At 50.6% G+C, this 15,062-nt stretch overlaps 4 protein-coding genes across 4 annotated transcripts; 1 reads left to right on the top strand and 3 right to left on the bottom strand.

Annotated features, from left to right (window-relative positions):
• Positions 1–309: 309 nt before the first annotated feature.
• Positions 310–622, top strand: POX_a01822 (uncharacterized protein; the record flags this gene model as incomplete). The annotated part of the gene is made up of 2 exons (XM_050110746.1): positions 310–363; positions 476–622. 2 exons carry the CDS (start codon positions 310–312, stop codon positions 620–622), a joined length of 201 nt encoding a protein of 66 aa, XP_049974514.1.
• A 3,666-nt stretch (positions 623–4,288) lies between these two features.
• On the bottom strand, positions 4,289–11,010 carry POX_a01821 (Autophagy-related protein 2; the record flags this gene model as incomplete). The annotated part of the gene is made up of 4 exons (XM_050110745.1): positions 4,289–4,306; positions 4,413–5,342; positions 5,447–10,750; positions 10,849–11,010. The coding sequence occupies 4 exons, from the start codon at positions 11,008–11,010 to the stop codon at positions 4,289–4,291; spliced, it is 6,414 nt and encodes a 2,137-aa protein (XP_049974513.1).
• Positions 11,011–11,520: 510 nt separating this feature from the next.
• Positions 11,521–13,361, bottom strand: POX_a01820 (uncharacterized protein; the record flags this gene model as incomplete). Its single annotated transcript, XM_050110744.1, has 2 exons — positions 11,521–13,121; positions 13,238–13,361. 2 exons carry the CDS (start codon positions 13,359–13,361, stop codon positions 11,521–11,523), a joined length of 1,725 nt encoding a protein of 574 aa, XP_049974512.1.
• Positions 13,362–13,869: 508 nt separating this feature from the next.
• On the bottom strand, positions 13,870–15,062 carry POX_a01819 (uncharacterized protein; the record flags this gene model as incomplete). The annotated part of the gene is made up of 5 exons (XM_050110743.1): positions 13,870–14,175; positions 14,226–14,264; positions 14,378–14,558; positions 14,622–14,733; positions 14,963–15,062. The coding sequence occupies 5 exons, from the start codon at positions 15,060–15,062 to the stop codon at positions 13,870–13,872; spliced, it is 738 nt and encodes a 245-aa protein (XP_049974511.1).

Below are 15,062 nucleotides of genomic sequence, written 5' to 3'. Positions count from 1 at the left end.
AGGACTGTTCCGGTGCACAACTGCACACTGCAGGCTCTCTCAGCAGAAGGAAGGGAACAGTGCTGCAAGGGAGAATGGGAACTGTGCAGACTTACCCAGTGTGTTAATTTCCAATGTAAGGCACACCCACTCACGAACAATCCCAATCACGTCCACAACAAAGAGGACAAAGGAGGGGGGAAACAAATGGAATCTGACAAAAAGACTACAGACGGTGGAAGTAGTGTTTCAAGATATAGGTCCTGCACAGACAATCAAACAGGCACAAGAGGCGGCTCCACACACTTTAGTCCCTTAGGATGTCGAAAGATGGAAAGCGGACCCAAGTTGGAAGAGTGGGAGAACAACCAACGACCAACGACGGTGCCTGGCCTGGACCTTTCTTTTTTCTTTTCTCTGTCTTTGAGTCTGGTTGACTTTCGGGGTTTCCAGCTCTTGACTGCTGTGCCTCTCACTTGACTTACTCTCCTTCTAGTTTGGTTTCCTGGGTGCGCACATCATTGTCCACATGGAGCAGGATGACCTTGGTCTGGGTCCCGATCAGAAGCCAGAAAGGCTGGATCGTGATGGCGGCAACCCGGTCGTTCGGCCAGTCGTGCTGACGACCAAACCTCGAGACTGACTGGGTCGCATGCCTGATATAAACGGCGGGTTTCCTGGAGAATCGACGACGTCACTCTTCCGCCTATCTTGACCGAGGAAGGGCTCATGTTGGGTAGAAACCTGGGAATCGATCTGACTGGGTCATCGTTGATTGTGCGAGATGTGCAAACTCTGTTCCTCTTTTTTTTTTTTTTTCTCTCTCCCTCTTTTTCCGCTCTCTACATTTTCATTGGCTTTCTCCCCTGATGGATGACTCTCCTACAAAGTTGATCTTTGGAGTGCCGAAGAATACGTGTGCAGGTGGACAGGAACCGGGGAAGGGAAGGTGTGGGTATGGATTGCGTGCATCGAGGCAGATCTCCAATCAGCGGAGTCACCCGTCCTCGTCGGCTGAGCGCCTGAAATGTCATCCGTGGTAAAGTGGGTTGCATTGCAACTGCAGACTGCAGAAAAATGACCTGCAGATGGCAAGCATGGCTGTGATGGCTCCAGATCACCCGTCCACCCACTGCGATGGTTGGAATAGAGTGGAATGGATGATACCAGGATGAGGAGAAAGATGTCCTTCACCAGCCTCGTTGCGACGGTCCAATCACGTGGCCAAGATGCCCTCTCGAGTTGTTCGGCGTGGATGGCGACTCCACCGACGTTGACCAGTCGGCGTGCAGAAGACGACTTTTACAGCCAAAAAAAAGGTGGCTGACCCTGGGGCTGAATGGATCAGATCCTCATTTCTCTATGCCCAACTGCGATCGGATGGTCCAGAGGGGTTCACCACAACATGGTGGGTGTCGAATGGAGAAAAGTCCAGAAACCCTACCTCTGTTGGGCCGAAAAGAAGGGGAACCGCCCAGGCCCCCAGAATCGCCCGGGCTGCCATCCACCTTCCATCGACCATTCTCCGATCAGACATCAGACACCAGACCGTCGGCCGACGGTCGGTTGGTTCTGGTGTGATCCGGGCAAGGCCGACACGGTGGCAACATCCACCGCTTCTTCTTCGGACCCAAAGATGCGAATTTTCGGGAGGGACATCGATGTGGAACGATTTCGAACTAGAGAGGTGGTAGGCTACAGGTAGTAGGAAGTGAGGAACAGGCAATCTTAAGAGGGAATGGGAAAGCCGATGGTTGCCCGCGTCAAGAGGCCTGTAGATACCACCAATATCATTCTCTGATATATTTATCGTGGTATTTTTTGTGAGACAAACATGGGAGCTCGTATGTCACACTGTACACCTAGGCATTGTGGGCGGCCAGCCGAACAGCACATAACTACATGATTTTTTCTGAATTCGAATACCAAACATCAAAGTCATCAAACAAGCCACTGGAGCCTTCGTAGATGACTGTCAAGAGTGGAAGAGTGACCTAAGAACCGCTGAAGCTGAAGAAATTTTTTCCATTAGGAGGAAGTTCATATCACAGAGGGTCGAACACATTATCACAACAGGAGACAGTTCGAGTCCGTTGCGTCACCAGCAATGGTCATCAATCAGCATCCAGTAGATAGATCGTGAGCCCCAGCCAGAACCTGAGCCCAAGATGAGCGATGATAAATCGAACGATGGTGAAAAAGCCCGCCCCGCCCCCCTACTATCCAGTGGCCGCCTTCGTCTCTCGTCGCTATCTTCATTCAGGAATAAGGTCCGATCGACAGATATTCGGCCACAAGTTTATCTCTTTACAGTGATTCTCAAGTTCACGGGTGGAACTCATTTTGTACTCGATTCTTGGAGAATGGATTTGAGTGATGGTTTGTATATATACCAGTAGGGCTACCATTCGTTATAGGGACCGCAGGCTGTCCAGGATATGCAATGAATACACTGGCATAAATGCCGTCTACTTGTTTAATCGCACGAGCTGGGACTTACCAAGAAACCGAGAGAAAGAAACTAGCCTATTGACCATGCTATTGAGAAGATACTAAATTACTCGTATCAAGGAGGACCTTTCAACCGGGTTACACACGCAGCTACTCGCTTCACTTGCATCTGGAGCCATGGACTTGTAGAAATTCAGTCTCACGATACATTCATGCACTGCGGATATTGTTGAAAATGCTCACATTGACAGGCAAATGAGACAATACCAAGGGAACATCACAAAGTCCACCGAGTTTCCACACGGGTCAGCCTGCGCTCCTCAACGACTACATACTACGTACGCTTGTCTTGCACGACTTGACCCGATTTGCAAAGGCAACTTTCGCGAGTCGCAAAGATCTACTCCAGGAAATACGGAGCATTTCCAACATTTCCGATATTTTGGGGGAAAAAAAAGAGAAAAAAAAATCTTCAAACTCTTTTTCTTCTCTATTCCAACACTTTGCCCCCCTCCACGCCTCGAATGTTCTTGAGTTCGAGCGATCCACGGTTCCGATCGGTCATCCCGAATAAGTGATGATTGTACCTGGGCCAGATGCTGGGGCCTAGTTACCCTTCTTTGCTAGATCGAGCAAGAATAAGGAGATCGTAGATCCTGAATATGACGAGATTCAGCGAGAAAGAATCATTTCCTACTTTTGTCACGTTTGACATGTACTATGTTTTCTCGGTACCGGCCGAATGGATGTGGAGGAACGGCTAGATCGATCTGAGTTGGCTACCTACGCATCATTGGGACTCGTGCACACACAGCAATGATGTATGTACGCACTTTGTCTCTGGGCTGTAGTCTATACTGACAGATCCGTCTTCTTTGGAAGGTAGGGGGAGAGAGAGATACTTTCATTTCTCTTCAACTGCGATACCCCGGAGAAGACGATTGAAGGAATGGATTATCAATACTGAATCTGCATCCGCGGGCATCAAATCGGCTATTCGATCTACCGCCACATGCCTGCCCAGATAGGAAAAAGTGTTGCTTTTGCCATTACCACCTAAGTTCGGTGATCATACCGCATCAGTGACCTGCGTAAGGTAGGTAATCGAATTGCTCGCTGGCTCCAGCATCTCGTTTAGTATTTCATTCATCATCGAGTCAAACATTCAATTGAACGTCTATCTTGGCATCTAGTATAGCGATTAGCGACCGGATGGTCTCGTAGACCACTGTACAGGACCTCCTATTGACCGGTTAGGTAGAGCCCTCAACAACAGGGCCTGGAAGCGAATCACGCCTCGGCTTGGGCTAACCAAGTAGGTTCAAGTCTACCATTGAAGACTGGTAAAGATATATACGCGTACTGGTACATCCTGGTGGAAATCCTTCCATTACTATTACTGTCAGGCGAAATCCATGCGAAACCTATCGTAAGCATGAAAGAGTGGACGTGGCAGAGAAAGCCAGCTGTCTGTCTGTCCGGTAGGTCGAGAGTAGATAACAGCTATCAAATCAAGAAGACGGCGGCAGCATAGATATCCTTGCACCTGCATGCGTCATCCGTCGTGGTATCATTGGCAAGTAGCTCGAGGAGCCACAGAAAGGAAAAACATCGAGACGCACCAAGACAAGAACAGTAGTCAGTCTAGTATAGAGCAACCTTTTCGGAAACTGACAAGAACCCAAACAATGCAAGACAAAACAAATCAAAAACGCGAAAGAAAATTAAAAGCCAAATACGAGAATCACAATCTCAATTCCCCCGGCAATACATGTAGGTGAAATGAGCCATGCAAGGGTCCCCCCCCCTCCCCCCTTCGAGGCAACAGCCCCTCTCCAAAGCCAAGGCAGGACCTTTGCTAATGACGTTTATATTTCTGCAGCTTGATTAGTATAAATCCCAAGACAAGGTGGGAAGCGATGGGGACAAAAAGAATACAAGCAAGAAAAAGAAAGGGGGGAAAGGAGACGATAGAGACTTACATCTTCCATCTTACGCCTATTACTGGGATCCAGACTATTTCCAGCACCCAGCAGGGTTTGACCAACCGCCTTGGAGACTCCAATGGCGGGTCGGAGAATGAGTGTAGGTGCCCGTCTGAGAACGGCCTTTGCTGCGTCTTTGGCGTTACCACTTTCCACCACTTCGCCAGGTACCGCGACCACAGCGTCCCGCGCCAGAAGAAGATCGCGTTCCAGCCCCCGGAAAGCACCTCGTAGCCCTTGAACCACCCCAAGTGGCTGTTCGGCGTAGGGAGAGATCTTGTTGCTTTCTCCGTCATCATCATGATCCTCTTCCAACATGGCAGCCGCGTCCTGGGGAGAGGCGAGCAAATCTTCCGCACCCTGCAGGACAGTTTGTGTGCCAATGGCCAGTTTGGCTCCCAGTTTTACCAATTCACTCGACGTGGTCTTGGCAAACGCCACTGCCCCCTTTTGAATACTGCGCACGATTCGGCCATCTTTCTGGTATTCACGCATCGGCACGACAAACAGCTGGCGAACGCCGCCACCGACATTGACCAGAGACCGGATAGGCGCAAGACCGGCAAGAACACCCGGCAGCTGATTGGCCTTCACATCCGGAGTCCAAATGTCGTTGAGAGTAATTCCAAGGCGATCGAATCCAGAGACTCCGTAGATAATGACATGTCGTAGCACCAAGTCAGATCCATCTAGCACAAAGAAATTCATAAACTCAGTCGTGCGACCTGATCGGAGCCCGGCATAGTCAACGCGCTTGGGCTTAAAATCAAGCTTGACCTGTATCGCATTGACCTCAACGCGCTGCAAAAATGGTGCATCTGCAGGAGTGGGCGAGGCTTCCACTGATGCATCCCGGAATTCGAAGAATCGACTCATGAAATCAAGAGCATCTTGATCGACATGCAACCGGAGTGGTAGTACGGTGGCCTGAACGGTGTCAATAGAAGCCAGAGAGATTGATGCGTGATTTGGAAATAAGAGGGGGGGAAAATAAGGAAGAAAGATATCGTCCCTGGAGGAGGTGATCTTACCTTTAAGACGATCTCCGATGCTGCGAGCTCCGGAATCGGCTTCACTGTCAAGATTTCCAGATGAATCATACTTGTCCCACTCTCGCGCTCACCAGCCTCATGAAGGTAGGTGGCGAACTTCTTCCATGTCGAAGTAGGAACATGGTCAAAGACTTCCAAGTCCTTGATGCGTACATCCAGGGAGCTTTGAGTCTCTTCTGAACCAGGCGGGAAGACGACGAGATCCGCACATATACCCGACAACTCGAATGTCATTTTATGATGCTTGCTACGATGCAAGCGAAGCTTCTTCTTCTCTCTCACATGCGTAGAACGGCCTTGTCGAGGCGTAACACCAGTGACGGTCGTGGACGTAGCATAGCTTCCAGTTTCGCTGGAGAGGTCGTTGATGTCGCGATTTATTTCTCGATGCAACTCCCGGGGATCTTTGTTGGCGGGTATGCCAATGTAAATCGAATTGAAGAGGAAATCGCCAATGACAGATTCTTCTTCCTCTTCAGCTGCTGGGAACATGCGGGATGTTCGAGCCCGTCGCTCCGTAGCCTTCATCTCAACTTCCTCGACGGCTTTAGATATGGTATCTCTTGTTCGTTGCCAGTCAAAGCCATCGAAGAGATTCCAAATCACATGCACATCTCGCACTCTGACGCGCAGAGGACTCTTGTGAAGCTTTTGATCATTGGAGAGACCGTACGTGTTCTCCGCGGTATCCCAGCGATGTGCAGTTCCTCCAACAGCAGAACTTTTGGCGAAATGGTCCTCTTGAAAGTCAAGCTCGGTGAGACTCGATGAGACGTGGAAATTGGACTGAAAGCTATCAGCCAGTTCACCACTGGCGCTGACCTCGGGCGGCTCCGAGGCAGTGGCATCCGGAGGCTCGTAGCCTTTAGGGTAGAATTCGCTGACGTACTCGAGTTCATCACTATTAACCTCAGATACTTCTGCGGTACCTTCAGGCGAGCGCGCTGGTTGGACTTCTGCATCAAAGTCGTTGCCCGAGAAAGAGGCGAGCATATCCTGGAGTGGCGTGACCTCGGTACGATATTTGACCGCAACACTGGGAGGGGTAGGCGGTTGAAGACCATTCAAGATGTTGATGAGAGTCTGGGTTGAGTCCGCACAAGTTTCCAGAATCAAGAGACGGTTTTTCAGCTCGACGTCGAGAGACTTGGACCCGTCTTCAGCAAGTCGCATAATCTTGACTGCCGCAGTCGCGGTGGACAAAGATGAGACGGGAACATAGCCAAGTGAGATATATTCTTGCACCTGATCGCTCTGAGTGACTGCTGAGGTGCGCTGTCGCAGATTGTCAACGCTTCCCTCATTTTTGGTGTCGTCAATTATGAGGATCGACGCTTTTCTGATGTCAAGATTGGCTTCCGACGATTCATCCCCGTGCACCGCACCACCGAACTTGGAATTCGTTAGAACCACAAGAGCCTTTGCAGGCGAATTACGCGGGTTGAGACCAAGTACACAATCCTGAAAGACCACCGCAATCTTGATGGGCTTCTCAGACGAAGAAGGCGCCCTGATCTCAGATGTAGGGGAACCAGACGACCCAACGAATTGACCAGAGCGGTCAGCGAGATTGGTGATTGAGTTTGCCATCTCACTTGCCAGTTCTCCCCCAGTTACACTTTCACTGAGCCCCATGAATGCCAAAACCGAGGAGATTGTGTATTCGACGCGCAGGTTTTGCAGTTTAATCTTGAACGTGGGATCCATCTCATCTGGAATGAACCGAGCCATGAAGATAGGCGGATGCGACATAGCAGGACCCTGCTCTTTGATCGACATTAAAGCTTCACCAATCAGTTCCTCTCCACGATTTCGAGTGATGGCTATGGTCTCAATCTGGGTTGCAACCAAGGAAGGCATGCTAATCCACGCGACCTCGGCGTTGGTGAGACGACAATTAATGTCCCCAACTTCCGTTCCCAAATGAACTTGTGTCTCAAGATCCCTGACCAATGTCAAGGTTAAAATGCCTGGGCGATCATCCTCAGGTAAATATTTCGTTACGGTAGATAGCCGAGCTAACTCCGAGCCAAGCACTTTGAGTGGCGCCAGGGAAGACACGTTCGAAATCACCGTCTTCATGCCTGAAATCGTTACCCGGAGAACTGACCCCTGTCTTCGTTGCCGAAGCAGGGTGTCAACCATAATGTCATCGTCATCATCATATCTGTCTTTAGATGGCGTAATGATGGTTAAGAGACGATCCAGGTCGATCTCTTTCGGCGAAAATAAGAATTCGACGCGGATGTTGGACAAAGTCAACTTCGCAGGTGGGTCAGATGAGTTGTCGACCAAGTGCGGTCCGGTCAGTCTGGCTTTGTCAATCTGGACGCCAACACCTTCGAATCGACTGACGACCTTTATGGCGGTAGTGCTGAGATTGATGTAATGTGATTCACCAATGACATCAACCACGACACCTCCCAATCGCGCATTCACTTTCCAAGGAACAGAGACTCGTTTCTCCTCAAGAGAAGCAAAAGCTGGTGTCTCAAAGTGAACAGCACGTGGACGCTTTTTACTCACTTCGGGTGCACCCTTCATGGTTGACGTGGACGAAATCGAGCTCCCAAGTTCAAGGATGGAGCTGAGACCACCCATCCATCCGAGAACCTCCTCTAAATGATGTATATTGAGATTGATGTGTAAAGGAAGAGTCGAAACGTCGACCTTGACAGCGTCTGCGGATTTCGTCAGAGAGATGTGAATATCATTTTGGGACGAAACCGCAAAGTCCCGCGTCGAGGTACGCATCTTCAAGCCTTCATTGAAGGAGATGATTTGTTCTGAGGATGTTCCAAAGGTGAGAGTGGAGATATCAAGTCTCTGGACTGTGCGCCTCTCGCTCGTGGACATATGAAATGCCAATAATGAGGCCTTGACTTGCAAGATCAGGCCTTCTTGATCTGGAGAGAAAGGTGGTGTCACAAACGTATGTGGGAACACGTATGATTCTTCGACCACGTGCTCAACGAAGTTGACTGATATGCTGTGCGTATCAACCCTCAGGCTTGCTTGCAAAGTAGGTTGTTCCGACGAGCCGGACTGCTTCCGCTGACCATCATCACGGCCGCCAAACGCCGAGCTGAGATACTGACCTGCCTTGATCAAAAGCCAGCCAATAGCGATGTCGAATTGAATAGAAATTGTAAAAATCTCTACTGCGATTGATTTGTTGCCTGAAATGCCATCGTTACTATCTCCAAGTGACAGGTAGGGCTCGTTCAAGTTGTTCGGCGACCCAATAGCTGCATAAGCCCTCGAAGCCAACATGCTATCCTCGTATGTAGGCTCACGCGATGATACATTTCTGGGATCACTGTCTGTCTGTTCCGCAGGCATTTTCGGAGCGGCCATGTCTGAATCTACCTCGCTGAGATTTGACGGTAACCATATGAGGACTTTATCAACGCTCAAGATAGGTTTCCTCTGTTCACCCGATGTGCTGCTGACCGGCAATGAGGGCGTTGGTGTAGGGCTCCTATCTGTAGGTACAGATCGAGACGAGAAATGGTTCTGATCAACACGTTCCTCAAAGTAAGAACGCGTTGATTCTTCATTTACCCTTGGCGTTGATACATTGGATGGATCCTGTCCGGCCGTGGGAACACCTTCGTCCTCGGTAGTCTGCGCACAGCTTCCTGTGCTTGACTGGGGATGGGTTGACTCCCATGCACCCGGCATTCTCGGCGCAAAGGAACCACCTTGACTCAAAGCGCTCATATACAAACTTTGAGCCTCGTCATGGGAGAAGTACTGGGATTCCATGAGATCTGTACCAGATGTGTCTTGCTCAGAAGACACACTTCCGCCATCGGACTGAGAGCCTTGTTTCAAGTGAATCGACGAAACCAAGCCCGTTTGAGATAGAGACCCATCTACGTCCCCGCAAGACATCATCTCATCATGAGAACCGGGTAAGCCGACGGGCTCGGAATGGATTTGATATTGATCGCGTGAACCCGATTCCCCGAAAATTGACTTCTCTGCAACTTCTTCAAGATCGAACGATTCAGGAGCTCCCGCTTCGTCTCGATGATTTTGATGACACTGATTTTCAGGAAGCAGATTTTCGGGATTGGATAAGCTTTCTGTAATTTGCCGCCTTCGAGGCCGAAGCGGAGCGGGCGGTTCTTCATCGAAGTCATCGAATTGGGTATCGATCACAGATTCCAAGTAATCAGGATTGTCCAAGAATGGAATTTCGCTTAAAGATTCCCGAGAATCGTCAAGGGAGGTGTGGTGCGTGAATTCATCTTCAGAAGCCGCGTCTGAGAAACGGCCATCATGGGAAGGCGTCCCGTTTGAGGAGATAGGTGAAGTCGGCTGTCCAATTGCATGTTCTCTAGCGGCGCTCCAATCAACAGCGATGTGACCATGTGAGGTATTGTCGCTATTATCTTGTTCACTATCTTCGCCGTCATTGGGACCGTAAGAAGGTTCAAAGATTGTCGACCTTGTCATAGCCAAGTCCAAATCTGAGTCTGAAGATTGAAATGGTGGAGGAGAAAAAGTCCTTTCAGGACTTTGACTGTCTTTTGATCGCATTGTTGTGGCTGGAGACGCTGGCACAGTAAATCGGGCATAATTCCTAAAAACACCCGAGTCGGAAATGAGACCGAAATCAATTCCTGAACACGCAACCAGCCGTTTGCCGGCACGTACTGGCAGCGGCTCGTCTCGACCAGCAGTAAACTCTGATGTGCCGTGTACGTCGACTTCGCCGACGGTCAGCAAGCCTGAGACAAGATCCGGCTTATTCTCAGGATATCTCTTCGAGGGGCCATCCTGCTTCAGTTCCATGTCCAGCCTCACGGCCACATTTTTGATCTTCAACTGAAAACGGTCCGCCACGCCTCTCAGAAATCCTGCAACGAAGCTCGGAAGTGATAATGTTTCGTTCCCCAGCCCAAGCTCCTCATCCTCATCATCTGTGGAAGAGTTACTCCTGTGCAGTATATGTGACTGGGATGACAAGGCGGCCTGCAGCTCTTTCTTTTCCTCCGTTGGCTCGGTCTCCAGAAATGAGTGAGCCAAATTTGTCGCGTCGGGCAGAATTCGCTCATCTTCAGGAGGATTCGAAGAAGATGACTGCGGACTTGAGGTAGCATTCTTCTCTGCAGCTGCTTCATCTGGGAGAACTCGAATATGTACGTTTATGCCGCAGGCTTCGCAGGCTATACCGCTGCTGTAGATGTCGGCCGGAACGGTGATCCGAAGCAGATGGACGCGGGCACTAAGTAGTTCGAAGTTGGGAGGGATGTTGAGAAGAGTTGTTAATTTCTAGATGGCATCACTCAGTAACCTTCTCCCAAGTCCCAAGACTTCTTATTGAATATGATCGATCGCCTTGATGTTGCGGAGAACCTGCTCATACTGACCTCTAGCTTCAAACCGATATCCCTCAGTTCCACCGTACTACGCTGTCCCCAGCGTATCCCAAGGTTATCGGGATCCAATGCATCGGTATCGACAATACCCAGGCGCGATAGGGCATATTTCAGCAAGCGCTTCTGGATGAACGAAGGTAGGAAGTACGACATGTTTACAATGCCGCTGCAGGACCTTGAACAGCAGACTCAAGGATTCATCGAAGTTTGGCCATCTTTAAGCCTTGAGTAGCCAGTTCACTTCGTATCCGGTCGAGGGGCGAAAGGCAACGAGGCTGTACGACAAATGGCGAGTGATGGAGGGGGTTGACAATGACGTGCGGAGTAGGTATCTTGATGGGCACCTGATAAAGCCGATAAGTGATCTTAGGCAGTCAGGTGGACCCTCTTCCCCTTGGGACCAGATCCGAAAGCGAAAGATTCCCCACTCCCGGGGTAGCACCACGCCAACTGGGTGATGGGCCTGGTCAACCAACCTGCTCTGATCATGTAGTTTCAGCAGCGCTCAAGAATACGAGGCCTTGGATGATATATAGTAGTTTCATTGCATAACTTTAATGATGTACCTCGCAGCTATGTTTTTTTTTTTGAATATGTTCAGGGGTGTTCAGATCTGTGGTTCAGCGCTGTCCGTGCCCCATATCCTTGGCACGCCGATCGCATCTACTCCTCGTCGTCAAACTCCGCAAATTCCAACACGATCCACTCGCAAAACTTCTCGAAATCAGCATGCCACTCCTGCAGACGTGCGGCTTTCAATCCGCTCCCCAAGATGCCTTCATCGACGTCTTGTTTCCATCCAGCGGTGCCTTGGTCCTCATAACAGCTCCACCGGATCGAATTCTGAACCATCATGGCCAAACCGGCCAAATCAACATTCTGCAGACCCTGAAGTGCTTGCCAGAAGTCATGAGTCAACCCGTTCCGTCCATGACCGAGAATTGCGGGATCATCGTTGCACAAGGAGACGGCGACGCCACGAGATAGCAGTGCCGGCAGCGGATGAGCCTTGATAGAGCTGGCCAGGCGGAGAATTTCATTCGAAATCGGACAGCACTCAATCATGATCTTCTTCTCCTTGACAAGATCAATCAGTAGTGGATGTTTGAAGAGGGAGAAGCCGTGACCAATTCGACGAGTGCCCAAAAGGATCGCATCGAACAGGTTGTTGTCTGTTTCGTCACCGTCGCCAAGGCACTCGCCGGCATGGAAAAAGAAAGGAATATCGAGGCCTTCCTCTGCGCAGCGCTTGCGGAACCAGAAAAGGACAGGTACCAAATCCTTGAGGGTTCTGCCCAGGTCTTCTTGCCCGACCAAGTCAAACCCAGAGATGAGCTCGGGGAATGCGTGCTTGATCTCGATACACTGTTTCATGGAGTCGACGATTTCCTTATTGCCAAAGCGACGAAGCGTGGTCCAGATGATTCGTGCGCCGTAGAATGACTTCCCTTGCTCAGTCTGCTTGAAGGCTTCGATCTCCTCTTCGACGACTTGGCACCAATCTTCATAACCATCCTCGGTTTGGTCTTTGCCCTGCTTTCTCCACTGAAAGACAAATGCAATGCGGAACTCCACGTATCGAATCCCATCAGCGGCCAACTGGCTGAGCATGCGACGGAAACATGCTCGGAAAATCGGCTCGTACATCAGAATTGAGTTGATGACGGGGAAGGTCGTGGTGAAGATCGCCCAAATGGCATCGACGCCATGATGGTGGAAGAACGAATGCTCGGGCATGATCATACAGCGACTGCGAAGCCAGTCCCGAAATCCCGTCTCTCCGCCGTCGGGATATGAAGCCGCTGCTGTTTGAATTGGAATCAAGGATGATGGCTCATAGTCACTCGTCCACAGACTCGTTTTCTGTTCACCGTCGGAGGCCGTTTGAGACGAATATTGGAGAAAGACAGGCCCGTGCTCCCTATCCTTCTCCGACACCAAGGCCTGGGGAGACATGATGTGCATTCCCGGTGTAGAAAAGGCTTTGTCAATGAGGAAGTCAATGTCGAACATGGCATCCATATGTGCGTGGAGAAGGGATCCCTTGGGCATTTTTTCAACAATCTTCCAGAGATTGGTCTTTTCCATGCGGCCCTTGGCATAGTGGAACATGACGCCCGGGTACAAAATCTCGTCAGATTGATGTGCCGTTGTCTCGTCTAGGCCGTTGGTCCACACCTCATTATGCTCGCGAGCCCGAATCTGCGAGACGATTTTGCAGGCTCGAGCAGCGATTGGGGACATGGATTTGCGAAAGATTGCATCTGACCGAAAGGTTAGAATGCAAATATGAGAGCGACGACATCATCACTTGAAGACAGTAAATTCACTAGACATGGCTCCGTGCAGTAGGCTTTTAACTCCATCGACATCTCCTTACCGTGACGTCTTTTGTGCTCCTCCGCGATCAGCGCGTCGCGACCTTTCAGATATTGCTGGATAAAGGGATCCTCGAATTGAGGGATGCCTTCTTCATGCTCCCAGGCACTGTTTTCGTTTTCCATCTTCCACTTTGTGAAATGCCTGTCACAATGGTTGACTCGTGGGCGAGCCGTAAACTTCGAGCGACTTTATTCCAAGGAACCTGCCAGCATCGACCCTCGGAGTGGGAAACCCCCGCATGGCATGCTGTAGCCTGAAGCTTCAGGCCCAAATATACCGTCTATGGTGATCGAAGTCAGATTTCAGCGGGAGACCACAGTTGACCCGCGCGCAATCCTTGACTGGTCAGCGGGAGGCTAGCGCTTAGATGTATAGTCGATAATTTCATTCATCGAATCTTTGATTAATTTTGAGATTCATTTCGCCAGGGATCAAATGCTCTCTACATGCCCATGGTAGAGAAGATTTCTGATGTAATGTACCTTATACTAGCGATCTATCGGGGTCCCTGCATAGTGACATGGCTCCAAGTCTCCCGTCATCTAGGACTGAAGCCCACCAGGGATATCAGCCTGAGACCTATTTCGTAGTAACATTTTCAGGTTCCAAGCGCGGAATGGTAGGACGCGATTAGGTCAGAAGCCCTGGGTGAATCAACGCGACGTCGTCGCTCCACCCTCCACACTCTTCACGTGCCGAAGGAACCTGAAAGGGAATGATGAGAAGCTCCACCCCGTGTGCCTGATAAGCTTCGTGTCTCGTGACCTTGAACTCGGGAAGAGGTCTGACCGCCACAGGATGGCCCCAATGAAAGGCCGCAGACTGGCGGACAGCCGTAGAGCCAATGGCATGTTTTGTCTGCCTTTCACGTAACGCCAAGATCTGCCGGGCCGGGGTGGCGGCGATTGTCCAATTCGGTTGGTGGACACTCACTCCCTATCGGGCCAGGGTAGCAGTCAGTCCCGAGGCCAAGACCCGAGTCTCACGACAAGGATCGAGCGAAGAATCTTGGCTCGGACGCCTATCTGCGGTAATAAAGCAACGCGAGGTACCCGAGATAATCCTCACTCAAAATGAGTCTGGGTGTGTGATGATGATAGCCTTTCCTTGCATGTGACGCGTGATTCAAAGGGCAGACCTCGAGATGGAGTGGTCTAGCGTTGCCCGTTTGTGATTGCTGCAGGGAAGCTTGACCATACCACGGGTGGAGTCGGTTACCGACGCGCATGACAACCGAGAGGGTGGGACGAGAACCATCACGATTCCACAAGGGGCGAACGGTGACCGAAGTCTTGTCGAGTTCAACGAGGCCTTTTCTCCTGGTCCTCCGTTTTGGATTCAAGCTCGTACGTAGACTGAAGTGGGCGAGGAAGGGATCGTACCTAAGTGGCTGGATCCAGAGGATGGACTGCGTATGAACTTTGTATCTCGACAGCCAGCTCCTGCGGGGGAGACCTTGTCGAGCGTTGGAAGTCGAATCGGCTGCCTCCAGAACTATGGAGCAGCGTGGTATCGTAGGAGAGCATCCTGCATGTCCCACTAGACTTTATTTCCCCAGACTTCCGTCGGCGCAATTTGCTCAATCAAGAGCTTGCCCCATTGGTTTGTTCGACGAAGAAGCCGAAGCCATTGCATATTCTATCATATCTCATCAAGCGTCGTGGCCCCTTGCCCTTCAAATATCACATTGTGAAAAACAACGCCCGTCTCTCGGCTCTGTTACGCGCTTCCAGAGTCGGGAACAGCAGCACGCGACCTTGGAACTCCGCCTCTGCCGACCCATGATGAACCACATGGATAATGCTCTGCACAACGGCCTCCAT

Source organism: Penicillium oxalicum, chromosome I (assembly GCF_001723175.1).
Source record: "Penicillium oxalicum strain HP7-1 chromosome I, whole genome shotgun sequence".
In the NCBI taxonomy this organism is placed as follows: Eukaryota; Fungi; Ascomycota; class Eurotiomycetes; order Eurotiales; family Aspergillaceae; genus Penicillium; species Penicillium oxalicum.
The sequence above is the reverse complement of the archived record's forward strand: the minus strand, read 5'-3'. Positions and strand labels throughout refer to the sequence as shown.